This window comes from Stegostoma tigrinum, chromosome 1 (genome assembly GCF_030684315.1).
Source record: "Stegostoma tigrinum isolate sSteTig4 chromosome 1, sSteTig4.hap1, whole genome shotgun sequence".
Taxonomy (NCBI): domain Eukaryota; kingdom Metazoa; phylum Chordata; class Chondrichthyes; order Orectolobiformes; family Stegostomatidae; genus Stegostoma; species Stegostoma tigrinum.
The window spans coordinates 384,408-406,588 of NC_081354.1; the positions used below are offsets into that span (position 1 = coordinate 384,408).

The following is a 22,181-nucleotide window of genomic DNA, read 5'->3' on the forward strand; positions in this document are numbered from 1 at the left end:
CATGGCCATTTATGTGTGGAGCAACAGGAGATGGCGAGATACTAAACGCATATTTTGCATCAATATTTACTGTGGAGAAGGACGTGGAAGCTAAAGAACTTGGGGAAATAGATAGTGATATCTTGAAAAGAGTTTAAACTACAGAAGAGGAGGTGCTTGGAGTCTTAAAATGCATAAGGGTGGCTAACTCGACAGGAACTGATCAAATGTTTCCCAGAACTGTGTGGGAAGGTAGGAAAGGAATTGCTGGACCTGTTGCTGGGATATTTTTATCAAAGACATGCACAGATGAGGTGCCAGAAGACTGGAGGTTGGCTAATGTGGTGCAATTATTTAAAAAAGAATGCAAGGAAAAGCCAGGGAGCTGTAGACCAGTGAGCCTTACATCAGGTGGTGGGTAGGCTATAGGAGGAGATTCAAAAGGGCAGCATTTACATGTATTTGGAAAGGCAAGTACTGATTAGGAATAGTTAACACGGCTTTGTGCAGGGGAAATCGTGTCTCACTAATTTGATTGAGTTTTTTCAAGAAGGAGCAGAGTGGTAGACGCTGTCTATATGGATTTCAGCAAGGTGTTCGACAGGGCTCTGCGTTGGAGACTGGTCTGTAAGATTAGAGCATGTGGAAACCGGGGGAGCTAGCTAACTGGATACAAAATTGGCTTGAAGGTAGGAGACAAAGGGTGGTGGTGGAGGGTTGCTTTTCAGACTGAAGTGTTGTGACGAGTGATGTGCCACAAGAATCAGTGCTGCATCTACTGCTTTTGTCATTTATAATAATTATTTGGATGTGAACAGAGGAGGTGTTGTTAGTAAGTTTGCAGAAATCAACAGAATAAGTGGTGTAATGGACAGCAAAGAATATTGTATCAAAGTACAAATGGACCTTGATCAGATGGGCCAATGGGCTGAGGATTGGCAAATGAGTTTAATTTGGATAAATGTGACATTTTGCAATTTGGTGAGGGAAGCCAGGGCAGCATTTATACAATAAATGGTAGGACCTTGGGAATGTTGCTGAATAAAGAGACCTAGGAGTGTAGAAGCATTGTCCCTTTAAAGTGGAATTGCTGGTAGAAAGGTTAGTGAAGAAGGCTTTTGGCACACTTGCTTTCGTTGGTCAGAACATGAGTACAGGAGTTGATATGTCATGTTGCGGCTGTACGGGACATTGGTTGAGCCACTTTTGGAATACTAAATACAATTCTGATCACCCTTCTATAGGAAGGATGTTGTTAAACTTGACAGGCTGCAGAAAGACTTAGAAGGATGCTGCTAGGACTGGAGGGTTCGAATTATTTAGGGAGGCTGAATAGGCTGGGGCTTTTTTTCCTTGGAGCATCAAGGGCTGAGGGGTGACCTTGTAAATATTGGTAATGAAGGGAATAGATAGGGTGAATATCCAATGTCTTTTTCCTAGTGTGGCAGTGTCCAAAACTAGAGGATATAGGTTTAAGGTGAAAGGGGAAAGATTTACAAAGGACCTGAAGGATAATTTCTTCACTGCGGGTGGTGCGTGTATGGAACGAGTTGCCAGAGAAAATGGTGGAGGCGAGTACAATTACATTTAAAAAGCATCTGAATAGGTATATAATTAGGAAGGCTTTGGAGGGATATGAGCCAAATGCTGGCAGATGGCACTAGGTCAGATTGGGATGTCTGGTCAGCCTACGTGAGTTGGGCCAAAGAGTCTGTTTCTGTGCTGTTATCTTTATCATTCTATTAGAGAAAAAAAAAATAAGGTGGTAAAAATCTTTCACATAGCAAGTAATTAGGGTCTGGAACATCTGGGAAATGTAATGGGATCAGGTTCAATTGAAGTATTCAAGAAGACATTGTTTCTATTTAAATAATTATTCAATGTGCAGGGTCACAAGAGGAAGGCAGAAGATTGGCAAAAAGTCAAAATATTTAGAGAGTTGGTGCAGATACAATGGCCCAAATGGGTCTCCTTCATTGTAATAAACCTGCAATTTTACTATTCAGAAATCTCAATCTCTGTCTTACATACATGAAAGTCTGCAGCCCTCTGGGGTAGAGATTTACAAAGACCCATAAATCTTACAGTGAATAAATATCTCATCATTGTCCTAATTGGCTGACACCATATGAGGTTGATCTGTTTGATACTACAGCAACCACAATTTGCATTTATATACCACATTCAGCATGGAACAAGTAATTCCTGCTTCACTGAAGCAGGAAGAAAAATGAATACGGAGTTGAAGGAGATTAGAACAAATGGGTTTCTCATGGGCAGGAATGGTTGCTGGATGTTCCAGGGTTTAGAACATTTAAAAAGAATAGGGAGGGGGGAAAAAGAGGAGGGGGTGTAGCACTACTAATCAGAGAGGGTATCACAGCTACAGAAGCTTCCTTTGTCGAGGAAGATCTGCCTACTGAGTCAGTATGGGTGGAAATTAGGAACAGCAAGGGAGTAGTCACCTCGTTAGGGGTTTACTACAGGCCCCCCAATAGCAGCAGGGAGATTGAAGAAAGCATAGGTCGACAGATTTTGGAAAAGTGTGCACGCAGTAGGGTTGTTGTAATGGGTGACTTTAACTTTCCTAATATTGATTGGAACCTCCTTTGAGCAGAAGATTTGAATGGAGCTGTTTTTGTAAGGTGTGTTCAGGAGGGTTTCCTAACGCAGTACGTTGACAGGCCGACGAGGGGAGAGGCCATTCTAGACTTGGTGCTCGGAAACGAGCCGGGGCAGGTATCAGATCTTGTGGTGGGAGAGCATTTTGGTGATAGTGACCATAACTGCCTCACATTCTACATAGCTATGGAGAAGGAGAGGATTAGGCAGAATGGGAGGATATTTAATTGGGGAAGAGGAAACTATGTTGCGATTAGACATGAGTTAGGAAGCATGGACTGGGAGCAGTTGTTCCATGGTAAGGGAACTATCGACATGTGGAGACGGTTTAAGGAACAGTTGTTGGGAGTGATGAGTAAATATGTCCCTCTGAGACAGGCAAGAAGGGGTCAGATTCGGGAACCTTGGATGACGAGAGCGGTGGAGCTTCTACTGAAAAGGAAGAAGGTAGCTTACATAAGGTGGAGGAAGCTAGGGTCAAGTTCAGCTAGAGAGGATTACATGCAGGCAAGGAAGGAGCTCAAAAATGGTCTGAGGAGAGCCAGGAGGGGGCACGAGAAAGGCTTGGCAGAAGGAATCCGGGAAAACACACAGGCATTTTACACTTACGTGAGGAATAAGAGAATGATCAAAGAAAGAGTAGGGCCGATCAGGGATAGCATAGGGAACTTGTGTGTGGAGCCTGAGGAGGTAGGGGATGCCCTAAATGAGTTTTTTGCTTCTGTCTTTACGAAAGAAACGAACTTTGTAGTGAATGAAACCTTTGAAGAGCAGGTGTGCATGCTGGAATGGATAGAGATAGACGAAGCTGATGTGCTGAAAATTTTGTCAAACATTAAGATTGACAAGTCGCCAGGCCCGGATCAGATTTGTCCTCGGCTGCTTTGGGAAGCGAGAAATGCAATTGCTTCGCCACTTGCGAAGATCTTTGCATCCTCGCTCTCCACTGGAGTCGTACCTGAGGACTGGAGAGAGGCAAATGTAATTCCTCTCTTCAAGAAAGGAAATAGGGAAATCCCCGGCAATTATAGACCGGTAAGTCTCACGTCTGTCGTCTGCAAGGTGTTAGAAAGGATTCTGAGGGATAAGATTTATGACCATCTGGAAGAGCATGGCTTGATCAAATACAGTCAACACGGCTTTGTGAGGGGTAGGTCATGCCTTACAAACCTTATCGAGTTTTTTGAGGATGTGACTAGAAAAGTTGATGAGGGTCGAGCTGTGGATGTGGTGTATATGGACTTCAGTAAGGCATTTGATAAGGTTCCCCATGGTAGGCTCATTCAGAAGGTCAGGAGGAATGGGATACAGGGGAACTTAGCTGCTTGGATACAGAATTGGCTGGCCAACAGAAGACAGCGAGTGGTTGTAGAAGGAAAATATTCTGCCTGGAAGTCAGTGGTGAGTGGAGTTCCACAGGGCTCTGTCCTTGGGCCTCTACTGTTTGTAATTTTTTATTAATGACTTGGACGAGGGAATTGAAGGATGGGTCAGCAAGTTTGCAGACGACACAAAGGTCGGAGGTGTCGTTGACAGTGTAGAGGGCTGTTGTAGGCTGCAGCGGGACATTGACAGGATGCAGAGATGGGCTGAGAGGTGGCAGATGGAGTTCAACCTGGATAAATGCGAGGTGATGCATTTTGGAAGGTCGAATTTGAAAGCTGAGTGCAGGATTAAGGATAGGATTCTTGGCAGCGTGGAGGAACAGCGGGATCTTGGTGTGCAGATACATAGATCCCTTAAAATGGCCACCCAAGTGGACAGGGTTGTTAAGAAAGCATATGGTGTTTTGGCTTTCATTAACAGGGGGATTGAGTTTAAGAGTCGTGAGATCTTGTTGCAGCTCTATAAAACTTTGGTTAGACCGCACTTGGAATACTGCGTCCAGTTCTGGGCGCCCTATTATAGGAAAGATGTGGATGCTTTGGAGAGGGTTCAGAGGAGGTTTACCAGGATGCTGCCTGGACTGGAGGGCTTATCTTATGAAGAGAGGTTGACTGAGCTCGATCTCTTTTCATTGGAGAAAAGGAGGAGGAGAGGGGACCTAATTGAGGTATACAAGATAATGAGAGGCATAGATAGAGTTGATAGCCAGAGACTATTTCCCAGGGCAGAAATGGCTAGCACGAGGGGTCATAGTTTTAAGCTGGTTGGTGGAAAGTATAGAGGGGATGTCAGAGGCAGGTTCTTTACGCAGAGAGTTGAGAGAGCATGGAATGCGTTGCCAGCAGCAGTTGTGGAAGCAAGGTCATTGGGGTCATTTAAGAGACTGCTGGACATGTATATGGTCACAGAAATTTGAGGGTGCATACATGAGGATCAATGGTCGGCACAACATTGTGGGCTGAAGGGCCTGTTCTGTGCTGTACTGTTCTATGTTCTATGTTCTATGTTCTAAATCACCAAAACCTAATCTAAAGTCATCCTTTTAGACATGGTTTTGTAAAAGAGAAGCGCCGAGGAGGTGGTGTTGTTGAGGTCATGTCACTGGATAAATAATGCCAAGTTTCAGGCTAAAGTTCTGGGGGCATGGGTTCAGATTCCACTGTGGCAGATAGTGAAATTTGAATTTTATTCAGAAACACATCTGGCCTAATGGTGGCCATGTAACGACTATTGTTTAAAAAAAAACCATTAGCTGTTGGAGAAAATTGGCTTCCCACTGAAGCTGCTGAATGTGATTTTCTCTTTTATTGGCAGCATGATGAGTAAATTCAGTAAGTATCCAAACTATCTGAGACCTACAGTGGAGTCAAACAGGGTTGAAGGAACGCAAATAAAATGTTGTCATTTACAGTAAGAAGAATGGAATGGGACAAATAGAGTTCTTTTGTTACAGGACATTTGTTCAGACCACATCTGGGTTATGGTGCATAGTCTGGCCTCCTCATTTTTTCAAGGCATCTGGTCAAATATGACTTGGAAACCTACTGATTACCACCTAGTGCCCTTCCTCAGCTGATGAATTAGTACTCCTCCATGTTGTACAGTACTTGAAGGAAGCTCCGAGGATGTCACAGGCACAGAATATACTCTGGATGAGGGACTTCAATGCGTTTCAGCAAGAACAGCTCAGGACCACCACCACTGTCAGAACTGGCTGAATCCTAAAGGGCATTGCTGCAAAAACTGGATTTGTAGCATGTTGTGAGTGAACCAATAAGGCAAAATATCTTCTTATCTTCGTCCTCACCAACCTATCGATCAGAGACCCAGCTGTCCCTGACAGTTTTGGGAGGAGTGACCACTGCATAGTCATCATGGAGATGAATTCCTGTCTTCACATGAAACGGTACATTGCATTGTGTGGCAGCACCATGGTGCCAAATGGACAGACATCAGACAGACCTAACAAATCAAAACTGGGCATCCATGAGGCACTGTGTGCCAATGGTAGCGATAGGATTGTTCCAACTAAAATCTATAACTTCATGGCCTTGCATATTCCAACATAGCTATTACCATCAGCCTGGGATATAAGCCTGGGGTCAATGAAGTGTTCAGAAGGACAAACCAGGAGCAGCAGCAGGCATACCTAATAATGAAGTGTCGACCTGGTGAAGCTACAACACAGGACTACTTGCGTACCAAACAGCAAAAATGGCATGCCGTCGACAAGGCCATACAAGCCCACAAGCAGTGAATAGTACTTTAGCTCTGCAGTCGTGCAGCATCCAATCATGAATGGTGATGGATAATTAAACAACTAACAAAGGGTAGGACTTCTCAAATGTCTTCATCTTCCATGATTGAGGGGCTCAGAACATTCATGCAAAGATAAGACTGAAATATCTGCATCTATCTTCACTCGGAAGTGCTGAGAGGCAACTCCATCTCGGCCTGCTGCTGAGGCCCCCAGCATCACAGATGCAAAATTGATTCACTGCACACGATATAAATAAAATCACTTCAATACCAATTACTGCAAAAGCTATGAATCCTGACAATATCCCTAATGATAGACTGAAAACGTATACTCCAGAACTAGCCATACCCATGCCAAGCTGTTTCAGTATAGCTAATATACTGGCATCAATTTAACAATGTGGAAAATTGTCCCGGTATGCTTCGTGCACAAACTCCAGGTTTGTGGGGGTCATTGACAGTGCTATCGAGGAACACTTGAAAAGGAAAGACCCAGTTGCTCTTTGGGAGCCTCCTGGGCCACTCATCTCTTGACCACTTTATATCCATGGTTCAATATGGATAGAAGAGCTGAACTGCAGAGGGGGCGTGAGCTGAGAGTGACTTCCCTTAACATAAAGGAAGCATTCTACTGAGTATGCCATAAAAGAGACCGAGCAAAATTCAAGTAATTGGGAATGGGAATTGGTGGTAAGGGATGTTCTTCTTTGGTTGAAGTCATACTTGGTACAAAGGGCGATGGTTAAGTTGTTGTAAGTTGGTCATCTCAACTCCATTTTATCTGTGCAGGAGTTGCTGAGGGCCATTTCCCAGGCTCCACTATTTTCAGCTGCTTCATCAATGACCTTATAACCATAATTAGGTCAAAAATGGGAATGTTCGCCAATGATTACAGAATGGTTACAGCCATTTTTGACTTAGATACTGAAGCAGTCCATGTTCAAAAACAGCAAGATCTGGAAAGTATCCGGGTTTGGACTGAGAAACGGCAATGACCATCCTCAAGAAGAGAATCTAACTATCATCCCTTGACATTCAATAGCGTTACTATTGCTGAGTCCTCTTCTGTCAACATCCTTGCAGTTACCAGAAACCAGAAACTAAACTGATCAGCCGTATGCATATTTTGGCTGCAAGAGCAGGTCAGGGGTTGGGAAGCATGTAACTCACCTCCTGACTCCCCACCATCTACCCTCTCCACTATCTACTAGGCTCATGTCTGGATTATGATGAAGTACTGCCCACTTGTCTGGATGAACACTCAAGCTTGACACCACACAAGACAACACAATCCCCTTCATTAACACCACATCCACACTGTCAACACTGACATTCAACAGCAGTGTACCATCTGCAAGATGCATTGCAGAAATTCACTAAAGCTCTTCAGGCAACATTTTCCAAGCCAGCAATCTTACCATCTGGAAGGGCAAAAGCAGAAAATACATGAAGGAACCACCTCCTCCATGTTCTCCTCCAAGTTCCTCACCACCTTGACTTGAAAATATTGCTATTCCTTCAGTGTCATTTGGTCAAAATCCTAGAACTTCGTCCCTAATGGCAATGTGGGTCTACCAACAGCAGATGGACTGTAGCAGTTCAAGAAGGCATCTCAACACTGCCTTCTCGAGGGCAACTGAGAATGGGCAATAAATTCTGGCTTAGCCTGCAATGTCCGCATCCCATGAATGATTTAAAAGAAAACTGCACCTGTCTTTACAGATGAAGATACAGCAAATCTCCCAGAAATACAAGATGACCAAGGGACCATTAAATTGAGGAATAGAAGAAATTAGTATTAATAAATAAGTTATTATTGAAGGTTGACGATGCCCAGGACCAGATGAGCCTCGTCCAAGACTTTTTAAGGAGTTGATTATAGTTACAGTGGATGCATTTATGCTTACTTTTCCAAATTTTATAGATTTCGTAAAGATCCCTGCAGGCTGCAAAGTAACAGATGTAGTCCCACTATTTAAAAAACGAGGGCTGTGAAGAACTATAAACCTGTTATCATGCTCCTAGTGGGAAAATGTTGAAATCTATTTGGGAAGATATGACTGCCGGACATTTTGAAAAGAATGTTAATATTGAACAGTATCATCATGGATTTGAGAAAGCCAAATGTTATTTGGCAAACTTGTGATTTTATTTTTGAGAATGTTATTCTCAATCTAGTTGAGGGGGAAAACTAGTGAATGGGTACATTTGGATTTTGATTATTTTCATGGGATGGTCCCTCTGGCTAGGAAGGAGGACATATGATATACTCTCGAACTAGGAATTGGTCTCAGAGTAAAGGGCAAATAATTTAAGAATGAGTATTTTTAAGACTAAGACATCTTCAAAAAGGAATGAAGGGTGGAACTGTGCACTTGAGAGAACTATGGAAATGTAGCAATTGAGTTTGTTTAAGACTGAGCTCAAGAGGTTTCTAGTTACTAATGGCACAGAGGAATATAGGGGTAGTACAGAATTATGATGTTGAGGTGATTGATCAGCTCAAGGGGCTGAATGGCCTGCTCTTGTTCATTTGTGTCAATGAATTTTGTGTTATTTGGACCATCCTTCACCACATGAAGATATGCAACTCATGATCTGCGAAGGACAACTGCAAAATACCAAACAATGGCAATAATTCAAACTTGTTCATTTACCATTCGTTGTCAGGGTTGAATTTTTAAAAAACTTTTTACAGAAATATGATGACAATGTTAAGAAATACTTAGAACCTTACCACACAGGAGTTATTCACATCTTTTCATAAAAGCATAAGAAATAGGAGCAAGAGTAGGCTATTTATATCGGGCCTTGTCTGTCATTTAATAAGGACATGGCTGATCTTTTCATGGACCTAGCTCCACTTACCGACCCATTCACCATAGCCCTTATTTTCTTTACTGTCCAAAAATCTATCTATTTTTGCTTTAAAAACATGCAATGAGGTATCCTTAACTGCTTATCTGGGCAGGGAATGCCGCAGATTCACAACCCTTTTGGTGAAGAAGTTCTTCCTCAGCTCAATCCTAAACCTGCTCACCCTTGTTTTGAGGTGAGGCTATGCCCCCTAGTTCTAGTTTCACCTGCCAGTGGAAACAACCTCCCTGCTCCTTTCGTATTTATTTCCTTCATAATTTTCTATCTTTGTCTAATATTCCCCCCCATTTGTCTAAATTCCAATACTCTTCTGTTCTCTCAATAATAAACAAATTTATTTTTCAAAGCTAAATCTGAAGGAATATACTCAATTTATATTCAAACAATTTTTACTTAACATTTTACTTTAAATTTTTATTTGCTCAGTGTCTTTTGGAAGTGAGAGAGCAGAAAATGTGATGTGTGTGGTTTATGCCCATGGTTTAATAATGTGTTTATTTGGATTTAACTGAAATTTCACTTTAATAGGAAGCTGCACTGAGAGCGTACTACATCCCAGATGATCCTCAGGAATACGAGCTCCAGACATTTACCCAAGATGCTGTCTACAGTGATGACATTATTAACCGAAATGGAGGCAGTATGGAAGGCAAAAATTTGTCAGTGTTCCGAGATACAATCCCAGAGGCATGGGTACTACGTGCAAAGCCAAGCGATTGTGAAATAGTCAAAATTTATCCAGGGTGGTTAAAGTAAGTTGCCTGTTACAGGTAAACAGATGTGCAAATAATATGGCTGGTGTTTGCTGATAGCACATGAGCTAGTCCAATCTGCAGAGTGATGCAATAGATTAAGCAGTAACTGGAGTGTTGGTGATGTAATGGTGGTGCCACTGGGCTGGCACTGCAGAAGGACATGCTTTGGGTGACATGGGTTTAAATCTGACCACGGCAGTATGTGGAATTTAAAATACATGTAATAATTTGAAATCTAATGCCAGTCTGTACAATGGATCATGACAACGATTGTCAATTGCTGTATATATCCATCTGGAGCCCTTGTACTTTCTGGGAAGGAAATCTGCCATTCTTACCTGGTCTGGCCTACATGCGACTCGAGACCCACAGCAACAAGGTTGACTCTTAAACTGTTACTCTGAAATGGCCGAGATGAATTAGCGATGGGTAAATAAATACTTGCCTGGCTAGCGATCTTCAGATTTGCATCAAGATTAAAAAGAAGTCTTCGAGTTCTAGACCATGGATAAAATTTATCCTGGACGAACAGTTATCCTGCCTGTTACCTGTCAGGCATCTGAGAGACAAATCCTTATGAAACAGAATTGTCCCTAAAGTGGGACGGGTGGCAGCCTCACTTGGGGTCAATTGGTGAGTCAATTGAAAATGTCAAAATGCTGCACTTTGAGGTTGGAACTGAGACACATTACTGAATTAAAGTAGCAGAAACTGTACTGCTTTCTAAATCTGCCATTTCAACACATACTGGTTGTGTAATGGTGAGAGATTTCCAGCACTGTAGCTTAAAGTGAGCATAAAGGTGGGGTTGTAAGGATTTTCTTTCCAATTAATATAAAGATCTAGATTCTCACTAGCTCCAGAAATGCAGTCACAGCTGGTTTTGTACTTGGAAACATCACCTCTTGTGGAGCTTGTTTGTGAGAAGCTGTCACTGGACAGTGAAGTTTCTGTTAATAAATTTTGGTCTTCACCCAGGTCTCAAAGTGTAAACAGGAACTTGAAAGCAGGTGGGAAGGTGTGTAAGTTTATTGAAGGTCAAACCCTATTGTACTGATATTTATGCTTTAACAAAACTTAAACTATAGAAGGGATACAGACTTTTTTCTTGAAGTATTATTTAAAAAATTTAAATTTGAAAGTCTATTTAATTTACAATTTTTTTTATTTTTGTAAGTAATTGACGATACATGCATCAGTTTCCAACTAAATTCTGTGATTTTTTTTTTTGTTTTAGTCATTTATGAATCTGGATATTACTGGCTGGGTCAGCATTTATTACCCATGCCTAATTTTCTTAGAGGTTTCATTGACAGTTAATATTTCATCTTTTTATATGTTAATTTGTTAGTTTAAACCTGTTTTCATGTTTCAGATTTGGAGTAGCTTATATCTCCATTCCTGTAAATACCAAGACAACAGTCAAAGCCATTATCCAGGAAGTCCTTTTGCAACTGGGACGACAGGTTAGTTCCAACAGGAAGTGCTTTATTACATACTTTGATGTAATTGTCTAACATTGTAGCACTGATGATAATTGAGTAAGCATGTTTCTTTGATGTAGATACAAGGTCATATTATTTATGTTATTGAATCAGAGAAAAAGAATCTCAGTAATCTCTGTTATATGTCAATCAGAAACAAAATACTATGGTAAACTAATTGTAGTATTCTCGTGAAAGCTGTTCCACGATGAATGCACTATATAGTAAAGGAGAAGGTGAAGTTTTGACTTACTGATTAAAAGTAGTAAAAAGAGACCACAGCTGATAAGTTAAACCCAGATATGTAGAGGCAGAACCTGAAAAACAGTAACTCCCTGAGTATTCTCTCGCTTACAATCAAGGAGCGATTGACCGACTTTGGTATGAAGGGGCCCTAGCAATATCCGAGTCAGTTGTGTTGAGACTTAAATGATTTTTTTAAAAAATTCTTTATTTGGTTCGGAAATGTAGACTGAGGGTGACCTGTGGACTGTGAGCAGCAGTCTTTTTTTCAAAGAATGTAATGCTTCTAACATTTCAAAATTCTAGCCTTTTCTTATTTTGTCTAGAGAATCAAGTCACAACAATAGACATACAATACGAGCAAATTTTATTATCCAGAGTTAGATTCTCCAGGGCAACCAGGGATTATCCACCTTCCATCATCGCCTCCTCCTGTCTCTATTTATTTCAGAGTCTTCTTCCCATTCCCCATTTCTGAAGAAGGGTCTAGACCCAAAACATCAGCTTTCCTGCTCCTCTGATGCTGCTTGGCTTGCTGTGACCACCCAGCTCTACACCGTGTTATCACAGATTTTCCAGCATTGGCAGTTCCTACTGTCTCTAAGATACAATGGCATGTCTATGATATTACAGATGGTGGAACTGTACTGGACAGTTATGTTTCCTATTTTTCTTCAATTTATCCCTTACTGTGTTGGTCTTTGTGAGTGGGGACTAGAATAAAAAAAAATTTGGATTAAATTACAGACATCAATTAAATTACCTTGTTGTTTAACTTTGCTCGGTTAGGTTACTCTATTAATAAATCTCAGCATGGGTTCTCCAGATTAATGTCCTTGGCTCAGCCACCTTCGGCTGCTCCATTACTGACCTTGGCTCCATCAAATGGTCAGAAGTGAAGACATTCACTAATGATTGCACAATGTTGAACTCCGTTTCCATTCCCTGAGATGCTTTATGATAGGGCCAATCAAGGATAGTAGTGGGAAGTTGTGTGTGGAGTCAGAGGAGATAGGGGAAGCACTCAATGAATATTTTTCGACAGCAGAAAGTGACAGTGTTGTTAAGGAGAATACTGAGATACAGGCTACTAGACTAGGTGGGATTGAGGTTCACAAGGAAGAGGTATTAGAAGTCCTTCAGAGGGTGAAGATAGATAAGTCCCCTGGGCCGGATGGGATTTATCCTAGGATCCTCTGGGAAGCCAGCGAGGAGATTGCCGAGCCTTTGCCATTGATCTTTAACTCGTCATTGTCGACAGGAATAGTGCCAGACGACTGGAGGATAGCAAATGTGGTTCCCCTGTTCAAGAAGGGGAGTAGAGACAACCCTGGTAATTATAGACCAGTGAGTCTTACCTCAGTTGTTGGTAAAGTATTGGAAAAGGTTATAAGAGATAGGATTTATAATCATCTAGAAAAGAATAATTTGATTAGGGATAGTCAGCGCGGTTTTGTGAAGGGTAGGCCATGCCTCACAAACCTTATTGAGTTCTTTGAGAAGGTGACCAAACAGGTAGATGAGAATAAACCGGCTGATGTGGTGTATATGGATTTCAGCAAGGCGTTCGATAAGGTTCCCCACAGTAGACTATTGTACAAAATGCAGAGGAATGGGATTGTGGGAGATATAGCAATTTGGATCAGAAATTGGCTTGCTGAAAGAACACAGAGGGTGGTGATTGATGGAAAATGTTCATCCTGGAGAGCAGTTACTAGTGGTGTACCGCAAGGGTCGGTGTTGGGTCCACTGCTGTTTGTCATTTTTATAAATGACCTGGATGAGGGCGTAGAAGGATGGATTAGTAAATTTGCAGACGACACTAAGGTCGGTGGAGTTGTGGATAGTGATGAAGGATGCTGTAGGTTGCAGAGAGACACAGATCAGCTGCAGAGCTGGACTGAGAGGTGGCAAATGGAGTTTAATGCGGACAAGTGTGAGGTGATGCACTTTGGTAGGAGTAACCGGAAGGCAAAGTACAGGGCTAGTGGTGAGATTCTTGGTAGTGTAGATGAGCAGAGAGATCTCGGTGTCCATTTACACAGATCCTTGAAAGTTGCCACCTAGGCTGACAGGGCTGTTAAGAAGGCATACAGTGTTTTAGCTTTTATGAATAGTGGGCTCGAATTCCGGAACCAAGAGGTTATGGTGAAGCTGTACCAAACTCTGGTGCGGCCACACTTGGAGTATTGCGTACAGTTCTGGTCACCGCATTATAAGAAGGATGTGGAACCTTTGGAAAGGGTGCTGTGGAGATTTACTAGGATGTTGCCTGGCATGGAGGAAAGGCTGAGGGACTTGAGGCTGTTTTCGTTAGAAGAAGGCTGAGAGGTGACTTAATAGAAACATATAAAATAATCAGAGGGTTAAATAGGGTGGATAGAGAGAGCCTTTCTCCTAGGATGGTGACGGCGAGCACAAGGGGGCATAGCTTCAAATTGAGGGGTGAAAGACATCGGACAGATGTCAGAGGTAGTTTCTTTACTCAGAGAGTAGTAAAGGAATGGAATGCTTTGCCTGCAACGGTAGTATTTTCGGCAACTTTAAGTACATTTAAGTCATCATTGGACAAGCATATGGACGTACATGGAATAGTGTAGGTTAACTGGGCTTCAGATTGGTATGGCAGGTCGGCACAACGTCGAGGGCCAAAGGGCCTGTACTGTGCTGTAATGTTCTATGTAAGATATGGATAAGATTCAGCCTTGGACTGATAAGTAACAAGTTACATTTACACAATATAGGAATCAGGCAATGATATCTCCAACATTCTTGGGAGACAGGCAACGCTGGCTGGTCAGCATTTATTTCCTGCCCCTAGCTTCCTTGAGAAGGTGGTGGTGAGCTGTTTTCTTGTATGTCTGCAGTCCATGTGCTATAGGTAGACATACAATGGTGTTCAGAAAGGTTTTCAAGATTTTGACCCAACAATACTGAAGAGACAGTGATATGTTTCCAAATCAGGGTGGTGAGTGGCTTGGAATGGAACTTGCATGAGGCAGTGTTCCCATGTACCTCTTGCCCTTGTCCTTGTAGATGGAAATGGTCAGAGGCCTTGAAGGTGCTGTTTAAGGACCTTTGGCAGATTTCTGCAGTGCATCCTGTATATTGTACATACTGCTGAAACTGACCGTAGGTGGTGGAGGGAAGGCTGCTTTGTCCTGGATAGCGTTGAATCTCTTAAACATTGTTGGAGCTGCACGTCCAGGCAGGTGCAGAGTTTTCCATCATACTCCTGACTTGTCCCTTTTAGATGGTGACAGGCTTTGAGGAGGTAGGAGGTGAGTTATTTGCTGCAGCATTCCTAGCTTCTGACCTGCTCTTGTAGCCACTGTATTTATAATGTGAGTTTAGTTGAGTTTCTGGTCAATCGTAACCGTCAGATGTTGATAGTGGTGTAATTCAGTGATGGTAGCATCATTGAATGTCAAGGGGTCTTTCATCCTTCACTTAACAAAGGAGCAGTGCTCTGAAAGCTTGTTATTTCAAATAAACCTGTCGGACTCTCGCCTGGTGTTGTGTGACTTCCAATTAAAGCAAGGGTGTATGGTAATTGCTAGTAACTATAGGCTGGTTAATCTACCATTGGTGGTAGATAAAGTTTTAGGAATAACAATCAGCCAGAGTATCAACAGAGACTCACAATCATCGAGTCGAACAGCATGAAAGCAGAACCTTTGGCCCAACGTGTCCACGCTGACCAAGTTCCCCATTTGCCGACATTTGGCCCATATCCCTCTAAATCTTTACATGCACCTGTCCAACTATCTTTTTAATGTTACTGCCCCTGCATCTACCACTTCCTCTGATAGTTCATTCCTCACAGGAACCACCCTCAGTGTGGAAAAAGCTGCCCCTCAAGTCCCTTTTAAATCTTTCTCCTCTTTGGCCAGCTTGAAGAGCATTGTGTACCCAACATCATTCTCTAAAAGGCGGATTGTGCTGATTAACATTTTTTAAAATTAAATCTCAGAAATGGTTAGTGAAAGGATTGGAGGAAGATGTTGTATAACTTTTAAGTAAACATTGGTAAGTACTGTATCAAAAGACTAGTTAACAAAATTTGGGAAAGGCAGTCAGTTTGAATTAAAATTTAGCTTAGGGAAGAAAACTGAATGATGGATAATGGTTTTCCATTTTTATTTGTGGCAGATATGGTATTCCGACAGATTCAATATTGGATTCATTGAATTTTTGGCATACATCAGTGAATTGGACATAATAAATCTGCAGGCGAAACAAAACAAAATTGCCATGTAGGTGATTACGTAGTACCTTTACAGTCTTCAGTTTTCTTCTGTCAGTGAACACATATTAAATGAGTGGAATCATGACAATTAGAATTCAATTCTACTTTTATAAAAGTGAGGTAATGGTTTTGTGGAAAACTAACAAGTTAAAACATGCACAATATATAACAGAATAGTGAAAAATGTATAGGAACAGAAGGACCCTATGGTGCATGCCCGAAGATCCTAAAGGCAGCAGGACAGTTAGATAAAGTGGTCAAAGAGGCATATGGGATGCTTAGATAGTAGAAACTGCCGATGCTGGACAACCTGAGATAACAAGCTGTAGAGCTGAATGAACACAGCACGCCCAGCAGCATCAAAGGAACAGGAAAGCTGACATTTCGGTTCTAGACCCTTCTTCAGAAATGGGGGAGGGGAAGGGGATTCTGAAATAAATAGGGAGGGAGGGAAGGCAGATAGAAGAATGATAAAGGAGAAGGTAGATGGAGATGAGACCGACAGGTCAAAGAGGCAGGGATAGAGCCAGTAAAGGTGGGGAGTTGAAGAGGGGATAGGTCGGTCCAGGGAGGACAGACAGGTCAAGGAGACAGAATGACGTTAGTAGGTAGGAGATGGGGGTGGGGCTTGACGTGGGGTGAGCTGGGCTGGTTTTGAGATGCAGGGGCGGGTTGGAATTTTGAAGCTTGTGAAGGCCACATTGATACCTTTCAGCTGCAGGGCTCCCAAGTGAAATATGAGATGCATAACAATGGGAACAGTGGATACAGTATACCACATTAGCAGATGTACAGGTGAACATCTGTTTGATGTGGAAGATCTTCTTAGGGCTTGGGATGGGGGTGAGGGGAGAGGTGTGGGGGCAGGTTTAGCACGTGCTCCTGTTGTGGTCTCCTCTACATCGGGGAAACCAAGCGGAGGCTTGGGGACCGCTTTGTGGAACACCGACATTCTGTTCACAACAAACAACTACACCTCCCAGTCGCGAACCATTTCAACTCCCCCTCCCATTTCCTCAGACGACATGTCCATCCTGGGCCTCCTGCAGTGCCACAACAAGCCACCCGAAAGTTGCAGGAACAGCATCTCATATTTCGTTTGGGAACCCTGCAGCCCAATGGGATCAAGGTGGACGTCACAAGCTTCAAAATCTCCCCTCCCCCTACCGTATCCCAAAACCAACCCAGCTCGTCCCCAGTTCCCTAACCATTCCTCCCACCTCAAGCCCCACCCCCATCTCCTACCTACTCACCTCATCCCGCCTCCTTGACCTGTCTGTCCTCCCTGTACTGTCCTATCCTCTCCCTAACTCCCCACCTACACTTGCCTTTACTGACTCCACCCCTGCCTCTTTAACCTGTCTGTCTCCTCTCCACCTATCTTCTCCTCTATCCATCCTGTCCGTCTGTCCCTTTCTCCATATTTATTTCAGAATCCCCTTCCCCTCCCCCCATTTCTGAAGAAGGGTCTAGACCCGAAACGTCAGCTTTTCTGTTCTTCTGATGCTGCTTGCTCTGCTGTGTTCATCCAGCTCTACACCTTGTTATCTTATATGGGATACTTTTATTAGCTGATGTATAGAGTGTAGGAACTGGGAAGTGGAGTTGGGAATGTATCAAACACGACATAAAACAGATGTCATTGCTGATTACTGTATAGAACGTTGGTCACCATACCATGGAAAAATATGATAGCGTTGGATAGGGTACAGAGGAGGTTAATCAGAATGTTGTCTGGACTGAAAATTTAGTTTTGAGGAAAGGTTGGGTAGTTCAGGTTCTAGTGAAAGATTATTAATCTCAAATGTGACTTTTCTTTGTCACCACAGATGATCCTTGATCTGCTGTTGCCAATATTTCTTGTGTTTACTTTCAACGGCTCTTACTACAAGAAGCTCAATGGAGGGCCTAATAGAAGTGAATGAAATTGAGGGAGCTATGGAGTGTGTTATGACATGGAGACAGCTACTAAACCAAATCAGCCTTTTTAGCTAGGTATTTACAGCACAGTAAAATTAATAAGATCCCCAGTGGTTCCAAACCAGACTTTTGAATAACCAATCCCAGACTTCGTGAATAATTAATTTCCATATATTGGTTTTGAAGCTTAAAACCTTGACTATTTATTAAAAACAAAATAATTTTACTGGAGAGAAAATTAAACAACAGTGTAATCTAATTTGTGTCTATACTTCAAACCCGAAACATTTGTTTCCAGCCCCATTCACACACAGATAGACAGGCAAACAAACATGGTTAAACTAACCTGATTATTTAAATAGCATTCATGATGCATTGTTTCACAGGCATAAACATGTACTCTTTGCTTTTCTGAAACTGCTGATCAGGGTCACCTTAGTTCATTTTGGAAAAGGCAGCAATATTTCTAACTCGTTTTTCTATTCAATGGGCTTTCTAAAGTTGATATGGCAAATTAGGCAAGGATCTTTCAAAACTTCATGCTGTCAGTAACCAAGTTTGTCTCTTAGAAAACGCAATTCAAAAAGAACTTCAGTTTTGGTTCTACCCTGTTAAACTGATCTGCTCCTTCTGCAGCCTCAATAACTGCCATGTGCTTGAACATTGGGTCTCTGCCAGACTTGTTGAAACCAGTTCCCAGGTACTGATCTCATTAATAGTCAACTTCAGGTATTTGTTTGAACACAATGCAATTTCGAGTCACTGTCTGTTGGAACCCTTTGAATTCAGAATCAGCCTTCAATTAGCTTCCAGACCTGGTCTCTCTCAAAGTGTGTTTGGTCTTTTCTTTTCCTTTTACCACAGGCTGTTTCAAAGTCCCCAAGTCATTCTCAGATCACAAATCCTAGTTCACAGCTCCAACAAAAACCGATAAAAGAATGAAAAATCAGAGCAGCTTATAACAAGTAGAAATTTCTATTGCCCTTAGCTGAGGAGTGCATACCCTAAGGGTAAGAAATTGCAACTTGTAGAGCGTGGAGAATTAGAGGATATTTTTAAAGAGGGTAATGGGGATCCCGATGTGGTAGAAGCAAAAATAATTCTAACTCAGAAGATAACTTTGCCAAATTCAGGGATCCCAACCCAGTTTACTCTTCCTTGAAACAACAAGGCTTGGAGGCAGAAAATGATCCATGAAGTTGACATTTTGTTGACCCTTCTCCAAGGTTAAGAGCCTATTCTTGTCTTGTACCGATCCCAACTCTGAGCTATGCAACATTAAAAATTCAATCTTTAAATGTCTAAAGCTCACTTCAATTACCTGTGTGAGCATTAACATTATTTTAAAATAAAATTAAAAGACAGCTGAACATCTTGTGCTTTAATATGACACTGAAATGTGCTTGCTTTTGCAGGATGAAAATATTGAAGATTTTGAATTAGTTGAGGTACTTATGGGTTGTAAACAGGGTAAGATTTCAATACAGTTGAATCTGTGCAACCCTTAATACACTGAAGAAGAGAGTGCCCCTCTGTTTGTGTGTAGCAGTCTTCATCTGTTTGTCTCTTTTCTGTCTGTGGCTTGAATCTTGCCAGGGTCTGAATGATGTGGGGAATGGTGATAAGTTTGGGAGGATCATGAGAGAAATCAAGTGAGACCTTTCTTGACATTGGGAATAACATGTCACATGTTCTGAACTGTGTGATGAAATTCTTGCTGGTGAGTAACAGAAGGCCTGTTACTGGGGAGTATCACTCATTAATACTCTCATTGCTATCCAGTCTTACCTCATTAATATACAGGTTCCCATCCTGCCACCTACTGGATAGCAAGTAAGTGCCCAAAGACCTCAGTGGGAAAACCAAAGCAGTTAGCTCATCGTTCCAGCTCATGCTTACTCCTCTGTCACTCTTGGGTACCTGGGCATCCAAAGTCTCAGGACAGGCTCAGCGCAGTGCTACACCCCTCCCCCCAACCCCCTTATCTGCAGAAGTTGGCATGCAATACATGCCAGCCTCTTCATATCATCATGGCTCATGTGATGCAGTTACAGTACACTTCTGCACTTTGCACACTGGCATTTCTCATTGCAAGACTACTTTGTGCACAGTGACAGGCACCCACCTTATTGATTGGAGCAGGCTGCATGTCAGGACTGGTCACTTGCTTTCTTACCACTCACTAGGTTTGACTTGCCTGGATTCTCACAGCATCCATGCCTTACCTTATCTTGCCTTTTAGCATTTACCCCCCTCAGCAAGAGCAAACAGGTGCACTGTACTTGACTTGCTTTTTAGGACAGTCTCAAAGCGAGGATGATTGTCAGCAGTTAAAGCACTATCCTGTGTCAATCTTACTGCATCATGTACCAGCAGCTTATGTGGTAAACCCACACATATACTTCAAACAAACAGCAGTTCCCAAAATCCAAGGGGAGTAATCCTCACTCAAATCAAGGGAGAAACCCTTCTTTCAGGGAGGCCCAGCACAGTAAGTGAAGAAGGACCTGTGATGTAATTCCAGGTTTGGGCATGTCCATTTGGCCACTGGAGACACTCAGGGTCAGATCTCTGCCCTTGTAAGGGGTGAGGAGCTGAATGTCAGCCCTCCTCGTACACATCAAGTGTGAGTGAGGGAAGAGATTGCATGCAGTTGTGAGAATGGTTAGACATTGGTGGGAGTTGGGTGTAGTAACACAAAGAAGAGTGTGACCCTTATTATGGCAAGGCAGAGAAGGTCATTGGTCTTCTTCCAACAGTGCTGTGCATCTTTCAGATGGATGAGACAGCTCATAACATCTGATATCATGGCTTCCTCTGCTGATCCTGGACGAAGTGGACATCTATCCTGTGCACCATCCTGTTAAGCAAGATCTCTGGGTCCCTGTCACAAAGCAGAGTGCCAGTTGCTCCTTATTTTCTGTGACTGTGGCCAATATCATGAACTGTGCAGGGCATCTTTGAACTGACAGTGTCTTACTGAGTTTTTAAAGACAGCACCAGTGCCAGGTATCCCAGGGTATTCCAGGAGTGATGAGTACTTCTGTTTATACCAAACAGGAGATGAGCTGACACCATAGGGGCATGGTAACTGGTTAATGAAGTGTGTTTGGGGCAATAGCACAAGCAACAGCACACTCCCCGAGACTGAATGAAAATGAAACTTTGTCAAAATATGTTAAGATTCAGCCCTGTGTGTTTTTGTCAAAATGCCTGTCTTTTTAAGTCAATATGTGTGAGTGTTTATTGCAGCATATCTGGCTCTGTGTGTTTTGTTTGTGTAGCTGTATATTTGGTCAGTGTGTGTGTTGAGTTTTGACAGTATATGCCTCTAGCTGGATTTTTTTATCAGTTTATGTATTTGTGCCCATCTTTCTGTTCATCCATTGTATGTGCGAGGTTGTCCACTACTTTTTTCTTTTAACAAGTTTCATTTTAGATGTGACTTGATATTTTTAAGAGCTGAAGCTGATGTTATTACTGTTGATTTAAAGTACTGCATTTATTAACTAAAATGTGCACAAAATACATTATTTGGACTAAAGTGCTTCAATGAGTATTAATGAATTAGTAAACCTGTATATGGTCCTCTCTGAATTGAACTGAAAAGCCCCACTCAGGTCGACACCATCCAGTAAGTTCGACTTTGTGTGTCACAGAAGAAAGGAAGCTCAATGTGAGATATTTTTTACATTTCCTGATATCAAGCTGGTTTCCAATTTTAATATTCTGCCCCTTTCTTGCTATCTGCCCTATAAGTTTATTAAACAGCTGAATGAAGAAAAACTAGAGAAAGCTGCAACTCAAAGGAGCTAGCACACACATGCAGCAGGTAATCAGGAAAGCTAATCGAATGTTGTCCCTCATTTCAAGAAGTTTGGCGTATAGGAGTAGGCAGGACTTGCTACAATTGTACAAGGTACTGGTGAGATAACAAGGTGCAGAGCTGGATGAACACAGCTGGCCAGGCAGCATCGGAGGAGCAGGAAAGCTGATGTTTTGGGTCTGGACCCTTCTTCAGAAAATGATTTCCTGCTCCTCTGATGCTGCTTGGCCTGCTGTGTTCATCCAGCTCTGCACCTTGTTATCTCAGATTTTCCAGCATCGGCACTTCCTACTATCTCAAGGTACTGGTGAGACCAGATCTAGAGTACTGTGAGCAGGTTAGGCATCCTTATTTAAGAAAGACATAATTTCATTGGAGGCGGTTCAATAGGATGATTCCCAGTATGAAGGGATTGTCTTCTGAAAGGATATTGGAGTGGGAGTGGGAGGGGGAGGATCTGGTTGTTGCGGTCCACGTTGGGACGAACAACATAGACAAAGCTAGGGTAGAGGACCTGTTCAGGGATTATCAAGCACTAGGAAAGAAATTGAAGTACAGGTCCTCAAGGGTCATAATCTCCG

At 42.4% G+C, this 22,181-nt stretch overlaps 1 protein-coding gene across 3 annotated transcripts in view; it reads left to right on the forward strand.

Moving 5' to 3' along the window:
* LOC125453563 (diacylglycerol kinase theta) overlaps nucleotides 1-22,181 on the forward strand; it is a 192,341-nt gene that overhangs the window by 87,036 nt on the left and 83,124 nt on the right. For all 3 annotated transcript variants that reach the window (XR_009445713.1, XR_009445715.1, XM_059645677.1), the window contains exons 9-11: nucleotides 9,652-9,875; nucleotides 11,254-11,344; nucleotides 19,190-19,244. Coding sequence is in view for 1 of the 3 variants with exons in the window: in XM_059645677.1 (XP_059501660.1) it covers nucleotides 9,652-9,875; nucleotides 11,254-11,344; nucleotides 19,190-19,244 (370 nt within the window). In the remaining 2 variants the exon portion in view is untranslated. The remainder of the gene's footprint in view (nucleotides 1-9,651; nucleotides 9,876-11,253; nucleotides 11,345-19,189; nucleotides 19,245-22,181) is intronic.